The sequence below is a fragment of the Culex pipiens genome, chromosome 3, assembly GCF_016801865.2.
Source record: "Culex pipiens pallens isolate TS chromosome 3, TS_CPP_V2, whole genome shotgun sequence".
Lineage (NCBI taxonomy): Eukaryota > Metazoa > Arthropoda > Insecta > Diptera > Culicidae > Culex > Culex pipiens.
The window spans coordinates 156,460,633-156,488,331 of NC_068939.1; the positions used below are offsets into that span (position 1 = coordinate 156,460,633).

Sequence of the window (27,699 nt, forward strand, 5' to 3'; positions counted from 1 at the left end):
CGGAAAGACGCGTGCGTTTTACTCTTCCGCTAAAATCAAAATTACAGTCCGCTAAAAATCCGAAGTTATCGAGGAACACGACATTTTGCGGCGAGTAGGATTTTTCTTCATTAATATCGTTGAAAATCGATGGATTCTTGTACATATCCACCATATTTTTTATGAATATGCTTTCAGAGATTCTGAGTTACATATTTATTACTGGAAACCGCGATACGACCAAATATAATTCTTATCTTTGTACAATTTGTCATGGAATATAGCAATAAATTGCCTGGATACGTAATCTTAGAGTAATTCATTGAAAAGCAATTTATTTCGTAAAAGATTCCCAATCTTACACCATGCCATTTTAAAATCTTTTCGAATCAATCAGAATGTAGAGAACAGTTTCCAGAACAATTTCCCTTAAAAAAGTATCAATTTTGGTTTAATATAAGCAGATATATGCCCAATTTCTAAGGTTGTTAACGATAAAATTATCGAGACTCGATAATGATTACGAAAATTAGGACATCAGGACAATAACAATAATCTATCGTCATCGTTATCGAAATTTCGATAATTCTATCGGCGATAAGATCGAATGGACGATAACTCATTAAAAAAAAAAATCTAAAATCGACTAAACTCAATCATACCATTTTCATTGCTTCTATGAAGAATATATTTTATTAAAATTTGATACTCAAAATAATTTGCAAAGCGAAATTTTTTAGACTTTTTCACCTTTGTATAATTTTTTTTAAATACAAAAATTTTCACAAAACATGTTTTCATTGTATTAGAGTTTTTTTTTTAATTCTAAAATTTTCACAATATACATTATTTTTTCGAAAAAACTTAAAAATTTAAGATTTACTACATGGGTATCGAACGAAGGGACATTTTGTATGCTTGTTCACTTTTTTAGTTTCTTTTTTTAAATACTAAAAGTTTCACAAAATATCGTTTTTTTCGAAAATACTCAAATTTTTAAAAGAAGAGTTGAACCAGCCTCTGAAGAACTATAAGGCCGATGCAAATATTTTTAAGATTTTTTGTCCCTCGGCTCTGGCCGGAGTTGAGGAGTGGGGGGGGGGGGAGGGGAGGCAAATAAAAACAAACAAAAATAGAAAAATATAAATATTAAAATAACATGCCATAGTTTCAACATTTGCATGGAAAAAGTGTTTTAAAATGTGTTTATTAGCGATAGTAGACATCGAAAATTTTCAAAAATTCAAAAGATTTTTAAATCAACCCAAAAATGCTAAAAATGATTCGAAACGCAGGGGAATTCATTTTCAATTGATTTTAACTAATTGCACTTAAATTTTCATAAAAATATTGAAGTTTTTTGAAAAAAATATTTTTTTGCCCCCTGATTTTTCGGGCCAACTTTAACCCTCTCCCGCCCATGGTTACTCCAGAGCACCAAAACTTTGAACTCAAAAATCTCGGAACTGACACAACTTTTCATAGTGCTTTCAGTTGCAGGTGTTTATGTAGAATGTATACTAACATCTCTCCAAATTTCATAAAATTTGATTAAGCACAAGTAAAGTTACAGTACGAAATGTAAACAAAAATGGGCCAATTTTAGGAAAATAAATAAGACCTGTTTTCAAAAGCCAGTGAAAATTACCAAACACAAAATTTTATGGAACAAAAAATGTTTTGCTATAATTTGAACCTTGAACAAGAACCCCTGTGAATAACATTGTGAGTTTTGGCCGGTTTTGAGTGTTTTTCAACCTTTTTCATTTGGTGCACCAGAGCACCACCTAGGCATATGAGCAACTAAATATTTAGGAGCCCTTTTTCTAAATAACAGAAAAAGCTTATTTTTTATCAAAACAAAAGTTTATAAACGTTTTGACTATTTATAAACAAGACAAAACATTGTTATTAGACCGATGGTATTATTATTTTCCTTATTTTTCATGAAAATTGTTGTTTGTGAGTTTTGAATGAGCCAATCAAAGAAATCTGAAAATGCAGAGATTTTAGAATTTGTAATTCATACTTCATAAATATGGTCTTACAGCGAAGAATAAGAAGTTTTTAACACATTTCGAAGCATTTTCAAACAACTGAACCAATAGATTTGAAGAAAACGAGATTTTGTGATTTAAAAAAAAGTTGCTCATCTTCCTGATGGTGCTCTGGTGCACCACTTCAAATTCAACTTTTTTGCACCAATTCGATGTTTGTGGGTCAAAGTAAAGTATTTTCTGCATTATTGTACCGAAATTTAGCCATTTTCTATTTTTACGATAAGCAAACAGCTCTGGGCGTTAGAGGGTTAAATAAAATTTGTACCAGCCTAAAATATAGAAAAAATAAAATAAAATTTTGTGAAAATTTTAGTAAAAAAAAATAAATTCTCATAAAGTGACAAAGTATACAAAACGTTGCCTGTTTGATACCCAAATTACAATTTTTGAAATTTTGAGTTTTTTCGAAAAAAATACGGTATTTTTCTAAAAATTTAGTATTTAAAAAAACGTTACTTAATCCACCTTTAGGTGGTTGGTGCCTTCCTGGCATTCATAAAGTGAATACACTACACAGCCTCAAAAAAGTGTGTAAATAAAACTTATTTATTCATCAAAATATCTGAGATCCGGCTTCAAAAAAGTGTATTAAAAACACTAAGGTACTTATAACTTTCGATAGGGTTGTCAGATCTTCAATCTTTTGGGCTTGTTGGAATACCTTTCTAAAATGTATAACATGACGGGTTTTCTTACAAAAACCACCCTTTTTACAATCTTCCGAAGTTTAGCTAAAATCGCTTTTTAACATAACTTTTGAAGTACTTTTCTGAACTCCATAACATTAACTAGGGTCTTGTGGGACCCTAAGACAGAACGAATGAGACCATAACGGCCCAAATCGGTTCAGCCAGTTCGGAGATAATCGTTTGCATATTTTTCGGTGCACAGACTTACAGACATACACACGCACAGACATTTGTTAAGAATTTGATTCTGAGTCGATTGGTATACGTGAAGGTGGGTCTAGGAGGTCGAATAAAGAAGTTCATTTTTCGAGTGATTATATAGCCTTTCCTCATTGAAGTGAGGAAGGCAAAATAATCTAAAATCGACTAAACTCAACCATACCATTTTCATTGCTTTTTCACTTTTGTATAATTTTTTTTTATATACAAAACTTTTTACAAAACACGTTTTCATTGTATTAGAGTTTTTTTTAAATACTAAAATTTTCACAATTTTTTTCGAAAAAAACTAAAGAAAATTAAGATTTACTAAATGGATATCGAACGAAGGGACATTTTGTATGCTTGTTCACTTTTTTAGTTTCTTTTTTGAAATACTAAAAGTTTCACAAAATATCGTATTTTTCGAAAATACTCAAATTTTTAAAAGAAGAGTTGAACCAGCCTCAAGCTGAAAAACTATAAAATGAAGAATAAAAAAATATTTTTTTTTAAATATTTTAGCAAAAAAAAAGAAATTCTAATAAAGTGAAAAAGAATACTAAATTTTGCTTGTTTGTATCCCAAATTACAAATTTGAAATTTTGAGTATTTTCGAAAAAAACGGTATTTTGTATAAAATTTAGTATTTAAAAAAAACTATAAAAAAAAGTGAAAAAAGCACACAAAATTTTGCTTCGTTTTAGTACTTTAAAAAAATACGGTATTTTGTGAAAGTTTTAGTTTTTAACAAAAAAAACTCTAATCCAGTGAAAACCGCATAGACAATTTCGCTTCATTTGATAGCAATATTCCATTTTTTTAAATTTGAGGTATTTTCAAAAAAATACGGTCTTTTGTGAAAATTTCAGTGTTTAAAAAAACTATAAAAAATGAAAAAGCACAAACAATTTCGCTTCGTTTGATACTCATATAATAAAATGTTTAGTACTTTCGAAAAAATACGGTATTTTGTGAACAATTTTGAGTATTTATGTTTGGAAACATACTACATTTTCAAAAAATATATTCTTAGTGATAGCATTGAAAATTTAACATGATATGATTGAATTAGGTCGATTTTAGAAAGATTTAAAAAATTAGTTATCGTCAATTATCGCCGACAGAATTCTCAAAATGGAGATAACGATAGACTATCGTTATCGTTAGACCAAAAAGGACCAAAAAGCTGAAAATATTTTAATTTGCGAGAGGTTCTACGTAACATATCCAAAAATGGTTAATATCCATTAACAGGATTCTGAGATATGATTTATTGAAAAAAAAAAACGATATCGGATTTCTGTATACCAATCGAACTCGAAGTACCACGATTCTCCATTGAAATGAGTTCCCAGTACATTTTTTTCTTGGGACGCATGGTAGTATTAGAATCAGAGATTGGCTGACTTCGGCAAAGTTGTTCCCTGGACTTCTGTAATTTCCTGTTGAGTTGCTCGATGGACTTTGAAACATAAAAAAATATTAGGACTTATCGAAAAATTATTTATAATACTTGTCAAACAATGTACAGCAATGTACAGCAATGTACAGTGTACAGAAAAAATCAAACAAATTTGACTCAAGTGTTAAAGATTTATGACACTGTTATCATATCTTTAATGTTCACCACTTTTGGAAAATAGGCCATACTGTTTATATCTTATGCCTGAATCCTATTTTAAACCTAACTTTTCCAGATTCCTAGAAGTCTTCATAATTTTCGATTGGTACTCATTCCTTCAAGAGAGGGTTGGGAACAAATCCCAACTGCCGCAATATGTAGAATGTAGAACAAGGATCCTCTCCTTACATAAGAACCAATCTCTCTACACCGCGCGACAACGGTGATGATCAATGACTTTGAAACACAAAACCTTCAAGGGGGACCGCCATCATCACGCGACAATGCCAATACCGTCTGGCGCAGAATAAAGCTAAACACAGAAAATATTTACGGTCAAGTTTACATAACTCTCTAAAGGATCCAAATTTAGTCTCAATGCAACTCAAAGATTACTACAATGAGCGATCGGATGAATTCGATTCATTCCGATCGATCGTTGTTTATCAGCGATGTTGTGACTTTGAGAAAAACTTGGCAGCCGAAAAGTTTGAAACAACCCCCTTTTTTGAAACACTGCCAACCAAAATCGGTGTAGGAAGGAACTTTCGGGTTTTTCGGATTTTTTGGGCAATCGGGGATACTTCGGGTACTTTGACGCGCCGCGTCCTATAAAAGCTCAATAGGGATCATACGGACTTCAATACAAGGTCTCACTTGCAGCCAAGAACTAAGTAGCTACAGACAGTGTGGCTAGTAGTTCAAACGGTGAGAAGCTTCAGTTCACAGTTTTTGAATATTTTTTTTCGCGGCGCAGCCAAGTGCTTACCAGGTAAGAATTCATTCTTGGGAGGTTGAGCTTTTGATTTGGGGGGGTTGGTGTTGGTAAAAGATATACATACACTCTCATACAGTGGAAAGTGGAGCTGGCTGCACTAATATTGATGCAGTCTTTGTCTGCAGCTGGCTAAATTTAACGAGCAATACAGACGAAACCACCCACGATTCTTCATCCAATGAACTTATGGAAGGACAAACGCAAATCTAATAATTGCACTGTCCAGAAATGACATAAGATTCGTTGGACAACAACATGCCATGTTTCATAAGCGAATCCCTAATACGTAATGCCTCGTTTTCAGGAACCCGCGAACCATCATGCAGATCTTCGTGAAGACCCTCACCGGGAAAACCATCACCCTGGACGTCGAGCCCGTCGACACGATCCAGAACATCAAGGGCAAGATCGAGGACAAGGAAGGTATCCCCCCAGATCAGCAGCGCCTGATCTTCGCCGGCAAGCAGCTGGAGGATGGCCGCGCCTTGTCCGACTACAATGTCCAGAAGGGATCGACGCTGCATCTGGTGCTGCGCCTGCGGGGTGGATTCCAGATCTTCGTCAAGATGTTGACCGGCAGATGCTTCACGGTTGACATCGAGCAGGAGGACACCGTCGACACCCTGAAGCAGAGGGTTTCTGAAAGACTAGAGGAAATGCCAGCGAACCAATGCCGTCTGATCTTTGCCGGAAAGCAGCTAGAGGATGGACGCACAGTCGGAGAGTACAGCGTTATCAAGGGCTCTACGCTGCACTTGGTGCTGAGGTTAAAGGGAGGACAATGATCGGCATGATCACTCGACGAAGGATCGCGGTTCAACGGAAAACGGAAACACGAAGAAAGTACCTCGCAACAGGATAGACTATCTATCAAACTGTTTTGTCTAGATAAGAAAAACCAAACTAATCTTAATGCATACAAAATAAAGCTCGCCGAAGTAATATACTATCTTTAAAACTACACCCTTTTAATCTGTCCATCAGCTGAGCTATCTCTCGAACTACGACATAGGCAAACAAATCCAGCACACAAACCAAAACAACCTAGAGAGAAAAAACCAATACAACCAATGAGTCACACTAAATGGAAAAATAAACCAAATTTCAAAAACGCACTGAATTCGCAATTTTCACGCCAATTCACGATACCAAAACCCATATATTTATCTTTACTCGGACTATTTCCGTATTTTGCTTGCATCGCAAACATTTTACGACGTTATTTTTCGTGAAAAAGCAAAGAATCTCGAAGTTTTTGTCCACAATTCTTCGACGAGAAAGACCAGCGCACGCATACATCGTCATCCGTTGTCGTCTGCCTGAATGCTGTGCATGTATTCACGTCCATTCTACACAGTTCTCGAACAAACTGAATGAACACTCGAGTGAGGGGCTATAAAAGCCCTCCACCAGTACGGGGCCTGCTCAATTGAACCCGTTTCCTGGTGGAGTACAGACAAGCAAGTGAGCAAGTTGGCAGTGAAAAAGTGAAAAATTTCAAAAGTGAAGAAAAGATATTTGTGAAAGTTGAACAATTTCTAACATTGTGACTAGTGGACATAGAAAAGTGCATCTAGAACTGAAAGTCGTTTGAATAAGGTACGTTCTGGTTGCTGGATAAAGTGTAGTTTTCGAATGAATCAAAAATCGATTTCATAAGTGCAGTGGAAAAAAAAATCAAGCAAAATGGCGACTAGGTGTGATGTGGAATTTGGATTGCGAAACTGCTACGCAGTTTCATCATCTACAATTTTGAACAAACTAGTGTACCTTAATCAGTCACTATTAAACTATTTTGAAAAAAAAAGTATTTAGTAAAATACATCCAGAGATTGCATCATACAACTGAAGTTGCGGAAATCGATAAATCAATATCATGAAAAGAATGCATTTAACTAATTCACACTTTGTGTAACTTTTTTTCTAATCTCTTTTTGGAATTCTCGTAACTGTAGTTTTGTTCAAAGTGATGCTAATTTCATCATTTCAAGTGAACTCATTGTGACGTCATAGGTTTTTTTTTTCATTGCACGTATGAACAAAGCGCAGACATGTCGCGTCTTGAAAGTGAATCAGTCTCTGCTGCGTTGAAAATTTCACAACCAAACATCACACTCATACAAGCACTCTTCTTTGTGTATATCTATAGATTTCAACGATGCAGATCTTCGTGAAGACTCTGACTGGCAAGACCATCACCCTGGAGGTCGAGCCATCCGACACCATTGAGAACGTTAAGGCCAAGATCCAAGATAAGGAGGGAATTCCTCCAGATCAACAGCGTCTGATCTTTGCTGGTAAGCAGCTTGAAGATGGTCGTACCTTGTCGGACTACAACATCCAGAAGGAGTCTACCCTTCATCTGGTCCTGCGTCTGCGCGGTGGTATGCAGATATTCGTCAAGACTCTGACTGGCAAGACCATCACCCTGGAGGTCGAGCCATCCGACACCATTGAGAACGTTAAGGCCAAGATCCAAGATAAGGAGGGAATTCCTCCAGATCAACAGCGTCTGATCTTTGCTGGTAAGCAGCTTGAAGATGGTCGTACCTTGTCGGACTACAACATCCAGAAGGAGTCTACCCTTCATCTGGTCCTGCGTCTGCGCGGAGGTATGCAGATCTTCGTCAAGACTTTGACTGGTAAGACCATCACCCTGGAGGTCGAGCCCTCGGATACCATCGAGAATGTTAAGGCCAAGATCCAGGATAAGGAGGGAATCCCCCCAGATCAACAGCGTCTGATCTTCGCTGGTAAGCAGCTGGAGGATGGTCGTACCTTGTCGGACTACAACATCCAAAAGGAGTCGACCCTTCATTTGGTCCTGCGTCTGCGCGGAGGTATGCAAATCTTCGTGAAGACTCTGACTGGCAAGACCATCACTCTGGAGGTCGAGCCATCCGACACCATTGAGAACGTTAAGGCCAAGATCCAAGATAAGGAGGGAATTCCCCCAGATCAACAGCGTCTGATCTTTGCTGGTAAGCAGCTTGAAGATGGTCGTACCTTGTCGGACTACAACATCCAGAAGGAGTCTACCCTTCATCTGGTCCTGCGTCTGCGCGGAGGTATGCAGATCTTCGTCAAGACTTTGACTGGCAAGACCATCACCCTGGAGGTCGAACCCTCGGATACCATTGAAAACGTTAAGGCCAAGATCCAGGATAAGGAGGGAATTCCCCCAGATCAACAGCGTCTGATCTTCGCTGGTAAGCAGCTGGAGGATGGTCGTACCTTGTCGGACTACAACATCCAAAAGGAGTCGACCCTTCATTTGGTCCTGCGTCTGCGCGGAGGTATGCAGATCTTCGTGAAGACTTTGACTGGCAAGACCATCACTCTGGAGGTCGAGCCATCCGACACCATTGAGAACGTTAAGGCCAAGATCCAAGATAAGGAGGGAATTCCCCCAGATCAACAGCGTCTGATCTTTGCTGGTAAGCAGCTTGAAGATGGTCGTACCTTGTCGGACTACAACATCCAGAAGGAGTCTACCCTTCATCTGGTCCTACGTCTGCGCGGAGGTATGCAGATCTTCGTCAAGACTTTGACTGGTAAGACCATCACCCTGGAGGTCGAGCCCTCGGATACCATCGAGAATGTTAAGGCCAAGATCCAGGATAAGGAGGGAATCCCCCCAGATCAACAGCGTCTGATCTTCGCTGGTAAGCAGCTGGAGGATGGTCGTACCTTGTCGGACTACAACATCCAAAAGGAGTCGACCCTTCATTTGGTCCTGCGTCTGCGCGGAGGTATGCAAATCTTCGTGAAGACTCTGACTGGCAAGACCATCACTCTGGAGGTCGAGCCATCCGACACCATTGAGAACGTTAAGGCCAAGATCCAAGATAAGGAGGGAATTCCCCCAGATCAACAGCGTCTGATCTTTGCTGGTAAGCAGCTTGAAGATGGTCGTACCTTGTCGGACTACAACATCCAGAAGGAGTCTACCCTTCATCTGGTCCTACGTCTGCGCGGAGGTATGCAGATCTTCGTCAAGACTTTGACTGGCAAGACTATCACCCTGGAGGTCGAACCTTCGGATACCATTGAAAACGTTAAGGCCAAGATCCAGGATAAGGAGGGCATTCCCCCAGATCAACAGCGTCTGATCTTCGCTGGTAAGCAGCTGGAGGATGGTCGTACCTTGTCGGACTACAACATCCAAAAGGAGTCGACCCTTCATTTGGTCCTGCGTCTGCGCGGAGGTATGCAGATCTTCGTGAAGACTTTGACTGGCAAGACCATCACTCTGGAGGTCGAGCCATCCGACACCATTGAGAACGTTAAGGCCAAGATCCAAGATAAGGAGGGAATTCCCCCAGATCAACAGCGTCTGATCTTCGCTGGTAAGCAGCTGGAGGATGGTCGTACCTTGTCGGACTACAACATCCAGAAGGAGTCTACCCTTCATCTGGTCCTGCGTCTGCGCGGAGGTATGCAGATCTTCGTCAAGACTCTAACGGGAAAGACCATCACTCTGGAGGTCGAGCCCTCGGATACCATCGAGAACGTTAAGGCCAAGATCCAAGATAAGGAGGGAATTCCCCCAGATCAACAGCGTCTGATCTTCGCTGGTAAGCAGCTGGAGGATGGTCGTACCTTGTCGGACTACAACATCCAGAAGGAGTCGACCCTTCATCTGGTACTGCGTCTGCGCGGAGGTATGCAGATCTTCGTGAAGACTTTGACTGGCAAGACCATCACTCTGGAGGTCGAACCTTCGGATACCATTGAAAATGTCAAGGCCAAGATCCAGGATAAGGAGGGCATTCCCCCAGATCAACAGCGTCTGATCTTCGCTGGTAAGCAGCTGGAGGATGGTCGTACCCTGTCGGATTACAACATCCAGAAGGAGAGCACACTGCATTTGGTATTGCGATTGAGGGGAGGTCAGTAAGGGGATTTTCAAAGTATTATGAATAAATCATTCTCAAAGTAAACCTTCCTACTTTTCAATAAGAATATCCGAAATATTTTCCCAAATTTAAGTTTAGAAATAGGCACTTACCTTGAACTGTTGAACAGCTTCTGTAGAACTGCTTTTGCTGGTTTAATCTCAACTCATTGGTTTCTTCTTCATGAACAACTCGTAATCTGTTTACTTCAGGATAACACCATCACTACAATAAGCTTTAATCTTCCTGAAATTTCTGCAATTGGAGACAAGGCTTTCTTTGAAGTTCTACAAATCACACACCCAAAACGATACTCTAGAACCGCTTTTTTAATAAATCACAAAGATTCCCCCAAACTATTCAAACTTCAAACACAACCACGTTGCTTGCTTTTCCACCTTGTGAATCTTCAGACATTCGTCCACGAGCGGAATGTGCCACCGGCTGGGCTCTTCCGGCAGGCTGTGCGCGTACAGGTCGTACTGAAAGGGCGATCTGATGATAACCCGCCCGTCGGGCGTAATCGACACCAACGAAAACTGGTGCTCCTGTTGCCACCGCTTGAACACCGCACCCAACTCATCACCCAGCAGAAACGAGTGCTTCCGCATGAGATCGCGCGAGAAGAAGTCCGTCCGCGGCCCACTCTCCAGCGCCGCGTACAGCAGAAACGGATCGTCCTGGGACAGGTCTTCGGTTAAGAAGAGGAACGCGTTCTCCCGGATGTACTTCATGTCCTTGGAGCGCCACCGGTCCATGTGCTGGCGACCGATCACGAGGACGCGCTTTTTGTGCCGGACGTAGTGCCGCACGACTGCGGCCAGCTGCATCGCGTACACCGCGGGTGACTTTTGATTGCCGGCGGAGAAGGCCACGTTCAGACCGTCGATCACGACGTCGTACGGTTTGGTGCGCGCTAGGAAGGTTTGGAAGCGTTCCAGCTCTTTGGGGGTTGTTTTGTTGAAGATGTCCTTTTTGATTATCACAGCTTGGATGAAGGCGTCGCGCAGGGCTTGGAATTGGTCCTCTGGGACGACGATGCTCGCCAGGGTGGACTTGCAGTGGGAGCACTTGCCCGAGTCGGTCATGCGAGCTTCCGCCGCTTGGAGGTTGAACTCGCGGGGAAGTTCTCGCAGCGCTGCGCCGATCCGCTTGGATAGGAAGATTGCTTTGGCGTTGGTGAAGGAGAGCATCTTTTCCAGGTTGGATCGCTGAAATTATAGAATTGTTAGTAATTGAATTTAAGTCACAGGTTGAGGTTCCTCACAAAGTTTGCTCGATCCTTCCGGCAATGGTTCAGCCAAGCGAGGAAAACCTCATCGTTTGGCAATCTCTTGTTGGTCGCTTGCTCCTCGAGCAATCGCCAACCTGTTTCGATCTCCCCCTCCTGGAAGCACCGCTCAATCAGGCAGCTGTAGGTCAAACTGTCCGGAGTTCCAGCAAGCTTGATCATATCCAGCAGTTCAAAAGACAACCGCCAGCGTTCCGTAAGTGTCAACGCCACAATCAAATGCTCGCAGGTGTTCCCATCCAGAACCGGATTGCTCGCCCGTAATTCTTCATAAATCTTAACGATTTCTTCCCGATCCACCTCACTCAACCCACCACCCCCGGTCTGAATCCGGTATAACCGAAGCAACTTCCCGACAATCGCCAAATTCAACGCGATCCCTTTCGAGCGCAAAAACTCCACGTAAGACTTCCCCGTAGTCAAATCCCTGCACAACCCCAGCACCGTACTGTCCACATTGGTCGAGGTAAACCGGCGCTCGTCCAGAATACTCCGCCGAATCTCGTTCCACTCCGATGCCCCCAGTGGACCGTCACCCTTGGAGAGTCTCTCCTTCAGATCGTTCAACCGCTCCGCCGGTAACCGAAACTGCACCATCCGCTGGTGAGCGCCGGCGTAGCCACGTCGGGTTGCCTCTAGCAAAAGTGGTCCCAGCCGGCGGAACAGGAAGGGCCGGAACATTTTCGTTACCGAATTACCGCACGTTTCCGATCTCAACCGCGCGACGATATCAAAACAAACTCTGGTAGGGGGGAGCAGTCGTTTACTGGGTCGTATTTCGTTTGTTGGAAAAGGGGTTGAAGTTAGCCCCTTTCGTAAGACAGATTTTCTCATGTTATGCTACAGATTTTGTTGGAAATTAACAAAATCTTTTAAAAAACAAACCTCTTTAAAAAGCAATTTCGATCCGATTTCGATTTAAAAAAAAACTGACAAAATTTAAAAGTTCTTTCTTTTGACGCTTTTATCAACAAATTTAAATTAATAAAAATAATTTCATTTCAAACAAATATCTACAGACTTTTCCTAAATAGCTAACAGACTTCAAAAAGTTCAAAACAAAACTGTTGGAACGACCGTGAAATCACCGAAAGCCCCGTAACCGGAAATGGACCCCGGTAAGCGATCACTCCGCGACAAAATCTTCAGCAGACTGCCCAAGACGGCACGCACGGAACCACCCGTCGCGGTTGAGGAAACCTCGAATCCACCACTACAACCCACCCAACAATCGGAACGGGAACCGGAAGTTGACTCGGACGGCTCGAGCAGCGTCGGTGACCACCTGGTGAACCTCGAGGACATCGATCTGGACGCGCAGTTTTTCAGCCAGGAGTTTCGGAGTGAGAATGTTGCGTCGATTGAAGAGAGGATACCGCCGGAAGTGCTGTCGAGTGGCTCGGATGGGGAGGGTGATGCTGAAGAGAGGGGGCGGATTTGCGAGATGCTCACGCAGCTGGCGCAGTTCAATAGCGATGCTGTGCGGGAGGTTGCTGAGCGGAACAGGGAGATTGATGCCGCCGTTGATGTAGGGATGGATGAGGAGGAGATTTTGAGGTCGATTCATAAGGTTGAGGGAATTAAAACGGTAGAGCAGAAGGAAGGTTCCGACGGGGAATGGGAGCTGATTAAGGCTTTGAATGTTGAGGAAGCAAAAGGGAAGGATGTAGAAGTTACCATAACTCAACGGAAAACGGGTAAAAATGGTAAAATTATAGACGTGGATGCATGCCTTAAAAGATTACTTCAAAGTGAACGTAGAGACAAATTCTTACATACACATCAAGTACATTTACTTTGCATGTTGGGGAGAGGATTTTACCTGAATAAGCTAGTCAACCAAGCTGTATCAGATTGTAGCCAAGAAATTGTTCAACTGCTTAACATTCAGCAAGACGAGGTGCCTGCTGAACCAGATTTCAATTATCTGAAGTCAGTTTGTGATATTTGCCAAAAGATTAGAAGAGTAGACGAATTTTCTAATAGTTGTAGAAAAATGTTTAGCGCAATTCTCTCTCCAGACGAAGCGTTCGTACTGTTGAGCATCACAATTTTGCGATTCCTAGCCATAGAAGCACGACTAGTCATGTACTTAAACGTGATATCCAAGGCGATGGTCCAAGAGCCTAAACCGAAACCTCAACCGAAAGCCAAAAGCAAACCACCCACAGAACCGCCAACTCAACGCTACACTGACGTCGCTCTTACAACCTCCGAGATCCTGAAACGAAAGCCCGAGTTTGCTCACTTTTCCCAAGTTCCACAACTCGACGGAGCCGATGACGCGCCGGTAGAGCCGAAACGACCTCGACTGTGGAAGCTGAAGCAATCTGCACCTGCGAGAGTGTCCGTTTCAAGCGGAAAGCCGAAGCGAGGCACGACCTCCAAGTTCTTCAACAGGTCGAAAGCGAAGCTGACGAAGAAACCGGTAACCGATCAACAGCCAAAGTTATCCCTTTGGATCGAAGTGTATCTCACGGCGGAGAAGTGCTGGACTCCCGTGGACATCCTGTCCAACCAAGTTGGCTTGGCACACGTGATGAAGCGACTTCCAGATCCAGCGGTTTACGTGTTCGGCTGGAGCAACGACGGCACGTTGCAGGATGTTAGCGGGCGTTATTGGTGGAAATCCGAGATGGCCGCTCGACATCAACGCGTCACCGAAAAGTGGCTGCGTCCCGTGCTTCACCGCTTCGACAGAAGACGAAAGGTCATGCGGGATCTTGTGGATCAACTGCAGTTTCGACAACTGCGAACCAGAGCACCGATCCCCGAGAAGTTGTCCGAGTAAGATCTTCGACTCTAGATAAGTTCATCAAGACCCTAAATAACTCAACTCTTCCAGGTTCAAGAACCACCCCTCGTACTGCCTGAAGCGCGACCTGCTCAAGTTCCAAGCCATCTACCCCCCGGACGCACCCCCGCTAGGCTTCTTCCACGGCGGCGAACCCATCTACGGCCGCGAGTGCGTCCACACGCTGCACTCGCGCGAGGTTTGGCTGCGCCACGCCAAAACCATCCGGCTGCGAGAGTCCCCCTACAAGGTGGTCATGTCCAAGCTGCGCCGCGAGCCCACCCAGCTCGAGCTGTTCGGCCACTGGCAGACGGAGGAGTACGTGCCGCCGGAGCCGCGCGACGGCAAGGTTCCGCGCAACGCGTACGGCAACATCGAGATCTTCAAGGAGTGCATGCTGCCGCGCGGGGCGGTCCATTTGAAGCGTGAGTTCTACAGATTTCCCTGACTAGAGTTCATAAGATCATCTTGAATCTTTCAGAGCCCAACATCTCGCGGATCTGTCGCCGGTTGAACGTGGATTACGCGCCCGCCGTGGTCGGGTTCGGAGTTCATGCCGGTGGGAATCACCCCGTGTTTGAAGGGATTGTCATCTGTAGGGAGTTTGAGCAGCGTGTGCTGGAAGAGTACGAGCGTGACCTGGTGGAGCAGGAACAGCGAAAGCGGGAAAAGCACGAGCGTCGGATCTACGACAATTGGCGCAAACTGATCAAAGGACTGCTGATCCGAAGCAGGTTGCGAGCGAAATATAACTTTGATCGGCTTTGAGCGTGAATCAGTTGTCTTTGTCCCATCCGTTGTCCCTGCAGTAGCGATCTACTGTACGCCGTAGAACAGCTTATACGTCGTGCTCCGTCTTGGAGCATAGGACCGCGTTGATAGAACCTCTCCGATTTGCCTCCGAGTCCTGTAAAACGAGATCAGTTTGCGCTTTTTCATGTTAACTTCCATTACGTTCTGAACGCACCAGCGAAGCAGCATGTTGATGTCATCCTGAAGAGCACGGACAAAAGCATCGCAAATTCCCCGGAAGATTTTGAGGTCGTCGCGTACAACAGCTTGCTTGACTGGAGACGGGGACATAGGTCGTTGATAAAGAGCACGAAAATCAACGACCCGAGATGGCTACCTTGCGGAACGCCAGTGGAAATTTCGTTACAGGCCGAGTAAGTTCCAGAGATCTTCACATAAGAGGAACGGTTGACCAGGTACGAGTAAAGCCAACGAGTTACCCAGTCAGGAATGTATACCTACAGACCCTGAGCTGTAAGTTTAACGAACGTCAGCTTGTGCAGGACTCGATCAAAAGCTTTGACGAAGTCGACGTAGATGGCATCAACATGGTGACGCTTATCCATCCTCCAGATTATCCAGTTTGTGTAAACCATCAGGTTGGACGTCGTAGATTGCTGTTTCATGGAGCTGGTGCTGGTATTCGGAGATGATGTTTTTCACGGACGGGTAGATGTGGTCAACAAGCAACTTTTCCAATACCTTATTCAAACAGCTCAGAATTGGGATCGAACGGTAATTCTCAACTTTGGTTCGACTACCCGACTTGTGGATCGCGCTTCCACTCCGACGGGAAAGCATCTTAGGAGAGCGAGCTGCAACAGTTCTTGACGACAGATGGAGGGGGATCGCGTAAAACGTTCTGCAACTTGAGCGCCATCAACTGAACCCGCGGTGTCCATTTTACTTCAATGAACAGCTTCTAGCCTTGAATTGAGCTTTTCAAAGTTGCAGCTTTTGACTCTTAAAACCCGGATCTCCCGCTTCAGAACGAATGGAGGATGCGGAGCCTCCATCGGTAAGGGTGAGTTTGGGGGCTGTAGCAGCTCAAAGGCCGCTGCATTACTCACAAAAGCTAGGTCCAGTGTGCGTTTGGAGTTGTTCAGCAGGGAGTTCGTTTGTACCAGCTCGTTGGCACCATTCGTAACGCCATCTTTGCTTAAAAATCTGTCATTACGGAGCCGTGTGTCTATTTATAGATCCGAGATATATTATTCTTCGTCTTGATGGAAGATGATGATCACCTGGGGGGTCTTGTTGGAAGAGTCTTCCTTCCTTCCTTCACGCGTTCTGGTGTGGCTCTTCCCGTCCATTCCTCACTCACCCACCGCTGTTGTAGTGGGGGGGAGCGGCATGTGAGTGAGGTAATTAATTACCGAGTATCTGTTGGTTCAGAGGGAGCAGGGGGTTCTTGTTGCCACAGAAAAATCCGTGACGAGGTCAACGGGCTAGATTTGATCCCTGATCGTCTGCTTGAAAGGCAACTATTCGGACACTTGAAAAAACATAAAATAGAAAAATTAAAAATAGAAATCAAAGTCACATTTACAATACTATATGGCATCAACTGGGTTTAATAGTTATAAAAAATACTTTCAAAAAGACACGTATACAAAAAATAGAACCTCGTAACAACAAAAAAAAACTCCTTCCCCCAACATCTCACAGATTGTCAAAATTGTACTTGTTCTGCAGCTTGCGGCGCACCAGCACGCCCCTGATGAGCTTCTTCCAGTTGCCGTAGACGCGCTTTTCCAGCTTTTCCTGCTCGCGCCTCTCCTCCTCCTCCATCTCTTTGTACCATTCCTCGGTAACCTGGTCCCCAAACTCCTCACAAACAACGAACCCATCGTACACGGGAATCATCCGCATGCGGGCCTTCTCGAAGCCGGTCAACGCGGGCGCACAGTCGATGCCCAGCCGGCGGCACACGCGATTCAAACCCGGAACTGAAACAAACCAAATTAGTCAACTATCTGTTGAAGAAACAGGTCGCGTCTACTCACGCTGCAGATGGACCGTCTTCTTCGGCAACATCTTGGGCGTAAACAGCTCCACGTTGCCGTACTCGTTCCTCGGGACCACGCCGTTCTCCGCCGTCGGCGGATCGTACTCGTCGGTTTGCCAGATCCCGAAGATGTCGCACGGCTGGTTGCTGAGCCACTCGTTCTTCTCCTTGTCGTACCTCCAGCACTTGACCACCTTGTAGGCGGTCTCGAACGGCTTAACGATCCTGCCCTGTTTGTACCATTTCTCACGGGTCTGCAGCACAAAGACGCACTCGCGCGCGTAGATCGCTTCCCCGCGGACAAAGCCCAAGCTTGGAACTTCCACAGGGTAGAGCGCCTCGAACTTGAGCAGGTGACGCTTCAGCACGTACAGCGGGTGGTTCTTGCATCTGCAAAACAAGATTTTTGTTCAACCAACTCCAAACAAATCCCACCTCCCCAAGTCGTCTCTACTCACTCGGCGATCGTCGTTGGCAGTGGCTTGTCCAGATCGATCTTGTTCAGCTCGGCATTTTCCTGCTCGTCGCGGTCGGATTTTTCCGGCAGGAACGGCTTGAGCGCTTTCTCCAACCACTTCTGCTCGACGCGTGACTTGCGGCAAACGGTATTCCAGTGCTGGACGTAGCGCGGCGTAACGTCCTTGATGTGTCCCGCGTTGTCGAAGCCGAACACGTAGCTGATGGGGGCGGTCGCGTGGCGCTAGAAGGAGAGGGAAGATCATGTCTTAGTTTGTGAGACTTAATAGTAGTTTATGCAACAAGTTGCAAAAAGAGGATTTTTTCAGCACGAGTCGTACATTTATCCAACGAGGTTCACCGAGTTGGATAAATACGACGAGTGCTGAAAAAATCAAGTTTTGCAACGAGTTCCATACAACATTTTTTGCAATTTCGAAAAACACCCATTGAGTGAAATTTTAAGTCGAATTTTCATATATTTTGTCAATAAATCGTTTAAATAAAAAAAATGTTGAAAAGTGTTATTTTTCGAAACAAGTGCTGAAAAGTTCAACTTTTCAGCACCCATTTCAGTGCTGAAAAGTAGAACTTTTCAGCATTTATTTTGAAAAGTGTTGCTATTCGATTCTGTTATTTTTGGTACAGAAAAGTAGGCTATTTCGTCGTTCAAGAATGACAGGAAAAGTAAGTAGTTTCACGACGGAATTGCAAAAATATTTTTTTGAGGTTAATGGATCCTTTCGGAACATTCATAGAAATATCGATTCCTCATATCCAAAAAACGCCTATTTGCATCATAGGTTTCTCTATACAAATCTCAATTTTTGGATCAATATTAGATCCATTAAAGTTTTAGGAATCTCCAGACAACATAACAACGATATTTTAATGTTCACACACATCGCCATTACGAAGCGACCGTCAGTGAACGCACACGATGTTGAAACGAACAAAAACCGAGCTCAGCACTCAAGCAGCCGCCCGACCGAACCCGACATGCTCTTTTTCTTTTCCTCTCTTTCTGGCTCGTGCAGTGCTACTTGGTAACAGCAATCATTTGAAAGTAGTCATCGAGCAATTAAATGTTAGAGTGCTTGCGTGCAACATGGAGTTAAACTTTCTGTGAAGTTGCTGTGAAGATTACCATAGCACTTTGAAAAGTTTAACTCTAGGGGTTGGTCAGATAGGTTAGTATACTATAAACACATTAAAATAGATTATGATACTTGGTCAATGCATCGACGTTTCGTTAATATATTGACGAAATCCCACCATGATCTAGGAACCTTGATATGTTGAAATGTCAGATGAAATCAAACCAAAACAAAAAAATCTGAAATTCGCGACGTCGTGCAAGGGTACCAAAACTCCTCGGAATCGGCAACCTTCAAGCCGGGTGTTGGCAGCGATTACGCCTGATAACGGTCCTGCGGCCGCAACTAAATCTTGCGGCACCGAAAAAATCTTGGAGAGGTGCTGATAAAAATGTGTGTGGCGTGGTGTTGCCAAAAATTGGAGGGTCATTTATCTTGATGATGCTGAATAAGTTTCTGTTTGGTTTGGACCTCATCTGGAATCACCAACCGTTTCGAGTTTCACCATCATCGTTAGTTCCGCTAGCGAGAAAAAGGCGATGAAAAAACGACATCTACGTTATTGTGCTATCCGGAGGTGAGTTGTTTAAAATTGATTTTTGGATGAGTTTTTAAAGATTCTTGTATTTTTAGGTTGAATTATTCGAGATGGCCTGAATCGTTGAAGAATTCCGAGAGTTAATCTACGGTGTCGGAAGAGAAATCGGTAGATAAACCGACTAGTGACTCGATAATGTTAATGATGATGGTTAAGTGTTGAAAAATAAATTGAATGCGATATTTACGGATAAACACACACACACACACACACACACACACACACACACACACACACACACACACACACACACACACACACACATACATGGATCTCGTTTTATTTGCACTCCGACGCACTTGCTGAGCTCACAACGCATTGCCAGGTTTCAACTGCATCCAGTTGGGTTTGGCAATTGTACATTTCCTGGTCGAAATCACTGCTCTACTCTTCGGGAAGTTCTGAAGACCTTCGTATTCCAAGCCACCGCGGTCATCTAGGCCGGAAGGGAGCCACTGTAATACCAATTGCCACCTTGATAGCCGGCCTCGGTACCTGCACGGAAATAGTTCTGGCGGTTGTAATGACGCGATGGCTCGTCATGACGGCACTCATCAGATCTTCCTCTTCCGTTTGTTAAAGAGAATTCTTATGGCTTAATCAACATTGTTCTTCTATTTGCCAATCCCCCCGGAGGAACGATTTTCCCGGAGGAAGCGATTGCTCGTTCGCCTACTTTGGCCCCCGTTTGTTTTACACACCCCGTCTCTGATGTCATCTCCCCTGCGGGAAGATACGCAAAGAGAAGAACCATACTTCGGATATGATCGCGGTTCTTTGTCTGGTGACCGCTTGCAGTATCTTCGATAGCATCCGCCGTCAGCTGGTCTGTGGGATTTGAAGAGGGATGCTTCGGAACCGGTTTCTTTCAGAAATCTCTTCCTCTTATGCTTTCAGACGCCGTTGCCGTGTCGGCTCATAGTCCACCATCTCATCGGGCTGTCAAGTGTTCCGGAAAGCATTTCTTCCCGGTCGCTCAGTCATGTACCAAGATGGAGAAATCTAAACCTAAACTCGGCCTTTCGTTCGGCAGTACTGGAAACACCGGTCAAAACAGATCCATGCTGATTTTCAGGGCTGCAAGAGGAAGAGTTCGCTCATCCGTGATCGCGGGATGGTCGAAATGAAGACGGAACATGCCGGAACCGTTATAAAATCTATGTTCCGATCGCCTACACCTTGGGTTTTCAATTTACTTTTATCCGCCAAAATCATTGTTATTGTTTACCATCTGTCAACTCAAGGTTGAAAAGTGCACGGTGGGAATGATCACTCAAATTTTCGTTAAAGTATTGACCAATATATTGATATCGGCGTCAATATGTTAACGAATGGTAAAAACTTTGACTCTGTACACCCCCTAGGTTTAACTCCATGTTGCACGCACACACTCTCACTTTTAATTTCTCGATAACAAACAAATGTACTACCCAATTCTCACATTGGAACCTGTTTTAACAACTGTCAATGCATACATTTTGACAGTTCGTGATACAGTGGACTCTCTCGTTCTCGATATTGAAGGGACCGTCGAGAGAGGGAGTTATCAAATTATAGAACGGAAAATCAAAGCAATCTTCTTGAAGGGACTGAAAATGTTATTGACAGCTGGAGCAATATTGATATCAAGAAGATCGACAGCCAGAGAGTCCACTGTATAAACATTGAAAAATATTTTTAACGGCCAAATTTAAAAAAATAAATAAAATTAAATTGTTTAACGGAAAACGGAAATCCATTTTTTTATGAAAACATTGCCTGTATAAAATTTTAGCTTTGTTTAAATAATTGATAGGAAAGTTATTTTTTTTTAATTTTATTAATTTTTCGACTGAAGAAATCTTATTTAAGGTTACCTAATTTTTGATGGCCATTTTTGTTATTTCACAATACAAATCACAAAAAATCTAAATTCTGACATTTCAAATAAAAAACAGCAGAAAAAAAATCTATATTTGAAAAAAATCAAGAAAATGAAAAAGCAGTACTTTAATTTGTAGAAAAAAATTTGTCACTATTTATATAAAATTCTTTAAATTTGAAAATACATATTCCATAAAATAAAAAAAAAGTTTTTTGATTAAATAATGATTAAAAAAATCTAAAACTGCAAAACTACAAACACAACCTCTTTGAAATTTGCGTGGTGATTATTGCATTCGATCGTCATTTCTCGTCTCACGATCGATAGTAAGATTACGACAGATTACGACTTAGGGGAAATATACCATTTCTATTCAAACACCTATCTTCGTCATATGGAGAGTTTGATGCTCGATTAAAGCTAAAAAAATACTATTTAGGCTGTAAACTTACCAGCAACAGCACCGCCTCGAGTAAGCACGCAAATGTATGCCACTTACTGGCCAAAAAGATCAAATTTAATGCACTTTTGGTCATAATTTCTATTTTGCGAGACCATTTCTCATCATTTTGGTGGCACACACATCCACACGCAAGATCAGAGTTTAACTGCTTAACGAAAGTCGCCATCAATATCCTTTCACTTGCGCTAACGATTTCAAAGCGCTTAAGATATAAAATTGCTTCCAACTACCGGCAACATGTTCTTTTGACCGTTACTTAGTCACTCACTTGAAAAATAATCCCGAAACATGTAAATCATTAGCAAGCACCATCAAAAAAACAAACGCGCCAAGTCTTTTGACGTTTCAATCTTGATGACCCATTCCAAGCGAAGCCTGAAGAAAACCGAGCGAGAGACAAAGGCAAATAAAGTAGAGAGCCTGGATCTTATTAGAGAACGGACATCTCAAACCAAAAGTACCAATCGAAGCACGAGAACTGTCAAACGGAGGTACCAATCGAGCATAAGACAAAGAATTTTGCTCGATTGGTACCTCCGTTTGACAGTTCTCGTGCTTCGATTGGTACTTTTGGTTTGAGATGTCCGTTCTCTAATAAGATCCAGGCTCTCTAAAATAAAGAACAAAGGGTGGCCACCAACACCACCAGCAGCGCAGCCAGCGATGCCAGCAAACTTTCTCTATAAATGCTACTTTTCGTGAGTGTTCGCTCAAAATTTCATGAATTTTGGCAGCACGAAGCAGACCCAAACGAACGTTGGAAGAAAAAAAGAACTAAGCTGAAAATAGAAAAATGGGCGTGGCCCAATGCACACGACTGATTAGAATGCGTTTTTGAAATATTTTTTTAAAATGCTTGTAAAAGAAATAGCATAACTTTTAATAAAAGTGAAAATAAACAGAAATGTTCACAAAAAGTTGCTCTACTCGTTGGTGTACTTGGTTTTACTGAATTTCAAGGAACACTCCAGATTATCCAGCATCATTCAAACACGACCGCTTATTAGGCTTAAAATGGGTTTATTTCCCCTACCATCGACAAATTACGATCGGAATTTTTGACTATTGAGAAATGCCGATCGTGGATCGAGAAATTACGATCGAAATTTGTAATACAGTGGACTCTCTCGTTGTTGATATTGAAGGGACCGTCGAGAGCGGGAGTTATCAAATTATAGAACGGAAAATCAAAGCAATCTATTTGAAGGGACTGAAAAATTTATTGACAGCTGGAGCAATATTGACATCGAGAAGATCGACAGCCAGAGAGTCCACTGTAGCATTTTTTTTTAAATATTTCAAAATTCCAGAAAATAAAAAAATATGAATTTAAAAAAGAAATCAAATTTTAAAAAATAGAAAATCTAAAACTTTTCCAAAGTTGTAAAATAAAAAAAATCATTTTTTTTAAAAAGATTCAATTTTTTTAAGAATTCAAAAACAGAAAATAAAAAAAAATCAAAACCTATAAAAAATTAAAAAATTTGAATACCTATAAAAAATTTGACAAATTAAAAAAAAATAAGATTTTCAAAAGTTCAATTTTTTAGTTTTAAATATTTAAGAAAAATAAAAAAAATAAAAAAAGTCAAAAACCTCAAAAAAATATTTTTTTTTATTTTAAGGATTTAAAAAAAATAAATTTCAAACAATTTTAAGCATTTAAAAAAAATTCAAACAATTTTAAACATTTAAAATAATTTACAACAATTTCAAATTTCAAAAAAAAGGTCTAAATTTTAAAAATTAAAAAAAAATCAAAATCATTGGAAAATTTGGAAAAAAATTTAAAAAAATTTAATTTCAAAAAAATGTCTGAATTTGCGATTTAAAAAAAAGTTGATTAAATTTTGGATTTTTTTAAAACCTTTTTTTAATTTTTTGAATTTTTTCGATTCTTTTTAATTTTTTTTTTAATTTTTTAGTTTGCGGATAAGGGGCCGTCTATAAGCCAAGTGAGGAGGTGGTGGTGTTTGGCAATGGCCACGCTCCATAGAAAAAAAAAGGTTAAACCTATAAACCTATAAAAAAATAAAAAATTTGAATACCTATAAAAAATTTCACAAATTTAAAAAAAAATTAAGATTTTCAAAAGTTCAATTTTTTTAGTTTTAAAAGTTTAAGAAAAATAATAAAAATAAAAAAAACGTCAAAAACCTCAATTTTTTTTTTATTTTAAGGATTTAAAAAAAAATAATTTCGAACAATTTTAAGCATTTAAAAAAATTAAAACAATTTTAAACATTTAAAATAATGTTCAACAATTTCAAATTTCAAAAAAAGGTCTAAATTTTAAAAATTTAAAAAAAATCAAAATCTTTGGAAAATTTGGAAAAAAATTAAAGAAAATTAATTTAAAAAAAATTGTCTGAATTTGCGATTTAAAAAAAAGTTGATAAAATTTTGGATTTTTTTAAACCTTTTTTTAATTTTTTGAATTTTTTCGATTCTTTTTTATTTTTTTTAAATTTTTGAGTTTGCGGATAAGGGGCCGTCCATAAGCCAAGTGAGGAGGTGGTGGTGTTTGGCAATGGCCACGCTCCATAGAAAAAAAGGTATGAGAACTATGAACAAACGTCCACTAGGGGGAAGAAAGGTTGTCTGAAAAAAAAAATGTATACATACATGGTTTCATTGGCCTCTGAGAGATATGGATGGACCACGTGGTCACTCTTCTAGGAATCTCTTTTTAAAAATTAAAGAGCCCTAATTAATTAAATTAAAAAAAATGTTTTTTTTTTACTGAAGAATTTTTAACTTTATATTTAATTTTGAAAATAAAAATTGCAAAAAAAAAGAATTTTAAATCCGTAAATTAAAATTTCTTATTCTACTTTCTAAGGCGTCATCCACGAAGCATTTTTTTTTTTTCGAGAATATCATGACCTCCCTCTTTCTCTTTTTTTATTTCAAAAGTTCGTCATAAGTCCTTTTTTCTAAATCTAGTAGGTAGGTTCTATAACCCGTAACCCACCCACCCGTCTCGCATCAATCCTTACCGCCAGATACTCCGCACAGTCGACCTTCCCGGCAAACAGATCCACCGTTTTCCACTGCTTCTCCTTCTCAGCGTAAAACTCGATCCACACGTCCGTCTTGCTCGCGACCGCCGAGTTCGAGATGTCCGCTTCCTTATCCACAACTTCTACCTTCTTCTTGCCCTTCCTCGCCGGCGCCGACTTTTTCTTCTTCACCTCTGGCGTCTCCGATCGAACTCGCGTCCGCTTCGCCGCCACCCTCTTCCTCTTATCGCCGACCGGTTCAAAGTCACTGTCGTCCGATTCGGGGTCCGCCTTGGCGGTGCTTTTCGCCTTGCGCTTCTTGCTCAACGCCGGCGAAGATTGCGATTTGGGTGGTTCCGATTCCGAATCGGACGAAAGAATTTGATTCTTCGTTGGTTTGGGCTTTTTGACGGGTTCCGCTTCCGGTTCGACGGTTTTGGTCGTCGTGAAGAGTTTGCGCTTGGAGACTCGTCCCGGTTGTTTGGTGATCTGCTTTGAAGTCGTCGCCTGCGGCGTGTTGGTGTTGCGTTTGGTGAAGGGCAGGTCGTTGGAGGTTTCCAGCTTCGCTGCCTTATCGTGACTACGAAGATTACGTCTTCGGGGTGAGCTGGCTGGTATGTCGTCCATACCGTCCAGCTGCGGGATGTTGAGCGTGTTCAGAGCCTTTCGGGAAGCGTTTCGAGGTGAAGCGCGAGCTTTGAGGATACTCTTTCGCGTTTTTGGATTCTCCTTGGAAGGACTTGGTGTGGCCGATTTGGGTTCTGCGCCCAGGAGTTCCGGTTCGGGGCTGAAGCGCAGCTTGCGCGATTGTTCGTCGGCTTTGGCCGTTTGCGATCGGGAGCGGCTTCGAGTCTTCACTTCAAGTTTCTCGACTAGTACTTTTGGAATTCGCGACGATCTGGCAGGTTTCTTGTCCGAGGAGGTTTCAGCGGTTTCGTTAGTCTTCACGTCCAGTTTCTCGATTAATACCTTAGGAACTCGCGAAGATTTTGCAGGTTTCTTGTCCGATTGCTTCTCTTCGACCTCTTCCTTAGCTTCTTCCTTCACTTCAACGGTTGTATCCTCTTCCTTCACGCTCGTATCAACCGTCGAGTCCTCGCCGCTCCGAACTTTACCCTTGAACTCACGCTCGAACTGCTCAATCAGCTGGCGCTCGGAAATCGGGCAAAGATCTTTCATGGCCGGTCGTTTCGGTGGGGCGTTCGCGGAAATGACCAGTCTGCAGTGAATTCCAGCAGCTCGCAGACAGGCCAGAAACAGCAGAACGTAGTTACGCTTGCAGGACACCTTTCGCGTGAACAGCTCCAAGGCAAGGGTGAACTTCAAGCTGGACTGCTTCTCCCCCAGCATCTGCTGGCTCGTGAGTTGGAACGTGTCTTTGAACCAACTCATCAGCTGATCGACAAACTTCAAGTCGACCTTCCCCTTGAGCATGCACTGCTTGGCCTGCATACAGGACAGCATCATCGCCTGAACCCTTCCCGAGCCTACAATCTCGTTCAGTTTGCGACCTTCGGCGATACAGCAAAGAACGCTGCTCTTGTGGTAAGCCAGCTGTTTCTCCCGCTTGACCTTGTTGATTTGCCGCTTAATGTACAGCTCCATCTCGATCTCTTCCCACCGCTTCTTCTTCGACTTGGTCCCCTCGACCTCAACCGTGATCTGATAGTCAGCATCACCAGCTGCTTTCCCCTCCGAAGCCTGACTCTTCCGTGCCTCCTCAACTTCCTCCCAATCCGATTCTTCACTCTCAATGCCCGGTTGGCTGGCCTGGCCCATTTTCCCGGGTGAAGCTCCAACCTCAGCCTCACCCAGAGCCAATAAATTTGAAACATCTTCGTCCTTGCCCTCCTGCGACTCCTTCGTCTGGTAGTTCTTCAGCATGTCCTTCGCTTCCTGAATCTTCTTGTTGAACTCTCCCAAATTGTTAAAGTTCATAAACCCGCTCGACGATTCGTTAATCTTGCTGATCAGCTGATCCGCGGCCAGCTTCGGAATCGACGCCGGAAGTTTGCCTTCACTCGCCTCCTCCCCGTCCGAGCTATCCGACAAGTTCATGCCGGCGTTACAGTCAAACTGTGGCACCGCCACAGCCCGCTCCTCCAGCTTCTCTTGCCGATTGAAGAAATCCGAGTTCAAGTCCAGCTTTTCCGGGTTTATCAAATGCTCATCGCCACTGCTCTCGGACTCGTCGTTCCGTGCAACGGGCTTCAACCTGTTCGGTTCCGCCTGAGATGCTGAAAAGTTTTTCTTCTTTTGAAATTGACAACTTTTAAGAATGTCCGACACGCTCGAGTTCAACGGTGGCAGCTCCGGATCCCTCTCTTTCAACAGGTACTTCTTGGTGCGCGAATACAGCTCATCGCGGGTCTTCGGGGACATCCGCTTCTTCTTAGCAGGCTGCTTGGGAGATCCCTTCCCGGACCTCTTAACCTTCGCCTTCTTCGTAGCCACGACGCTTTCGTCACTTCCAGACCCATCCCCGCTAGGGTCCTCCTCCTCCTCATCTTCATCAACCTCTGCCGACTCCTCCCCGTCGGATTCCGTCCCACCCTTCTTCCTCTTGTCCCCCGGCAGCCATTCGTCCTCGCTGGCGGAAAAGTCCGCCCCACTTTCCTCCACCTCCTCACTCTCAAAATCATCGTCACTGTTGGCCGGCGGTGTGGCCACCTTCTTCTTCACGGTCACGCTGCGACGGGCGCGGTTCATTACGACGGGTAAAACTAGGACACAAAACACCGGAAAACATAAAAAAATATAACAAACGACGCAGTTTCACATCGCACCACTATGCGCAGCTTGCTTTGCAAGATGTTTTATGTTGCGAAAACATGTGAAATCCTGACTGATTGAGTGTTACCCACCAGAGTTCATGCGGTGTTTGGCGCCAAACTTGCCTGTCCTGATGAGTGGGTGCAACTAGCTGCACTGAGACAATTTTCATTGCAGAATCTATCAAATTGTACACTCAAAGTCAAAAGTATCATTTTTCAAGTTCACCCGTCGTCACACTTTTAAAAGGGTATCGAAAATGTACTGATTTTGACATATCCCTGTTTGAAAAATGTCGCACGTCGTACGAGTTGTCGCACGGTTTTGATTTTACCG

At 42.7% G+C, this 27,699-nt stretch overlaps 5 protein-coding genes across 7 annotated transcripts; 3 read left to right on the forward strand and 2 right to left on the reverse strand.

Annotated features, from left to right (window-relative positions):
* Positions 1-5,165: 5,165 nt before the first annotated feature.
* Positions 5,166-6,286, forward strand: LOC120414617 (uncharacterized). The gene is made up of 2 exons (XM_039575846.2): positions 5,166-5,322; positions 5,633-6,286. The coding sequence occupies exon 2, from the start codon at positions 5,649-5,651 to the stop codon at positions 6,111-6,113; it is 465 nt and encodes a 154-aa protein (XP_039431780.1). The 5' UTR covers positions 5,166-5,322; positions 5,633-5,648; the 3' UTR covers positions 6,114-6,286.
* A 302-nt stretch (positions 6,287-6,588) lies between these two features.
* LOC120414543 (polyubiquitin-C) lies at positions 6,589-10,271 on the forward strand. Of its 3 annotated transcripts, none has more exons than XM_052710211.1 (3): positions 6,589-6,927; positions 7,478-8,902; positions 9,131-10,271. In XM_052710211.1, the coding sequence occupies exons 2-3, from the start codon at positions 7,487-7,489 to the stop codon at positions 10,226-10,228; spliced, it is 2,514 nt and encodes an 837-aa protein (XP_052566171.1). In that variant the 5' UTR covers positions 6,589-6,927; positions 7,478-7,486; the 3' UTR covers positions 10,229-10,271. The 3 variants fall into 3 exon arrangements, with proteins under 3 accessions (XP_052566171.1, XP_052566172.1, XP_039431694.2); XM_052710212.1 differs by having other exon boundaries at positions 7,478-7,990; positions 8,219-10,271; XM_039575760.2 differs by having other exon boundaries at positions 7,478-10,271.
* A 268-nt stretch (positions 10,272-10,539) lies between these two features.
* Positions 10,540-12,264, reverse strand: LOC120414550 (mitochondrial ribonuclease P catalytic subunit). The gene is made up of 2 exons (XM_039575764.2): positions 11,494-12,264; positions 10,540-11,437 (listed from the first exon to the last, which is right to left on the reverse strand). Exons 1-2 carry the CDS (start codon positions 12,196-12,198, stop codon positions 10,583-10,585), a joined length of 1,560 nt encoding a protein of 519 aa, XP_039431698.1. The 5' UTR covers positions 12,199-12,264; the 3' UTR covers positions 10,540-10,582.
* A 301-nt stretch (positions 12,265-12,565) lies between these two features.
* On the forward strand, positions 12,566-16,507 carry LOC120414249 (DNA repair protein complementing XP-C cells homolog). Its single transcript, XM_039575366.2, has 3 exons — positions 12,566-14,304; positions 14,363-14,736; positions 14,793-16,507. The coding sequence occupies exons 1-3, from the start codon at positions 12,626-12,628 to the stop codon at positions 15,077-15,079; spliced, it is 2,340 nt and encodes a 779-aa protein (XP_039431300.1). The 5' UTR covers positions 12,566-12,625; the 3' UTR covers positions 15,080-16,507.
* Positions 16,508-16,647: 140 nt separating this feature from the next.
* Positions 16,648-27,461, reverse strand: LOC120414240 (DNA repair protein complementing XP-C cells homolog). Its single transcript, XM_039575355.2, has 4 exons — positions 24,589-27,461; positions 17,570-17,811; positions 17,110-17,501; positions 16,648-17,052 (listed from the first exon to the last, which is right to left on the reverse strand). The coding sequence occupies exons 1-4, from the start codon at positions 27,298-27,300 to the stop codon at positions 16,766-16,768; spliced, it is 3,633 nt and encodes a 1,210-aa protein (XP_039431289.1). The 5' UTR covers positions 27,301-27,461; the 3' UTR covers positions 16,648-16,765.
* Positions 27,462-27,699: the final 238 nt, after the last annotated feature.

What these genes read in the sequence shown, in the direction of transcription:
- LOC120414617 (XM_039575846.2), top strand. Translation starts at nt 5,649, where the DNA reads ATGCAGATCTTCGTGAAGACCCTCACCGGGAAAACCATCACCCTGGAC.
- LOC120414543 (XM_039575760.2), top strand. Translation starts at nt 7,487, where the DNA reads ATGCAGATCTTCGTGAAGACTCTGACTGGCAAGACCATCACCCTGGAG.
- LOC120414550 (XM_039575764.2), bottom strand. Translation starts at nt 12,198, where the DNA reads ATGTTCCGGCCCTTCCTGTTCCGCCGGCTGGGACCACTTTTGCTAGAG. An exon ending in GGAAGGATCGAGCAAACTTT is followed by an intron (nt 11,438 to 11,493) that starts GTGAGGAACCTC and finishes CTATAATTTCAG; the next exon opens with CGATCCAACCTGGAAAAGAT.
- LOC120414249 (XM_039575366.2), top strand. Translation starts at nt 12,626, where the DNA reads ATGGACCCCGGTAAGCGATCACTCCGCGACAAAATCTTCAGCAGACTG. An exon ending in ATCCCCGAGAAGTTGTCCGA is followed by an intron (nt 14,305 to 14,362) that starts GTAAGATCTTCG and finishes CAACTCTTCCAG; the next exon opens with GTTCAAGAACCACCCCTCGT. An exon ending in CGGGGCGGTCCATTTGAAGC is followed by an intron (nt 14,737 to 14,792) that starts GTGAGTTCTACA and finishes TGAATCTTTCAG; the next exon opens with AGCCCAACATCTCGCGGATC.
- LOC120414240 (XM_039575355.2), bottom strand. Translation starts at nt 27,300, where the DNA reads ATGAACCGCGCCCGTCGCAGCGTGACCGTGAAGAAGAAGGTGGCCACA. An exon ending in CTGCCAACGACGATCGCCGA is followed by an intron (nt 17,502 to 17,569) that starts GTGAGTAGAGAC and finishes CTTGTTTTGCAG; the next exon opens with ATGCAAGAACCACCCGCTGT. An exon ending in GAAGACGGTCCATCTGCAGC is followed by an intron (nt 17,053 to 17,109) that starts GTGAGTAGACGC and finishes GGTTTGTTTCAG; the next exon opens with TTCCGGGTTTGAATCGCGTG.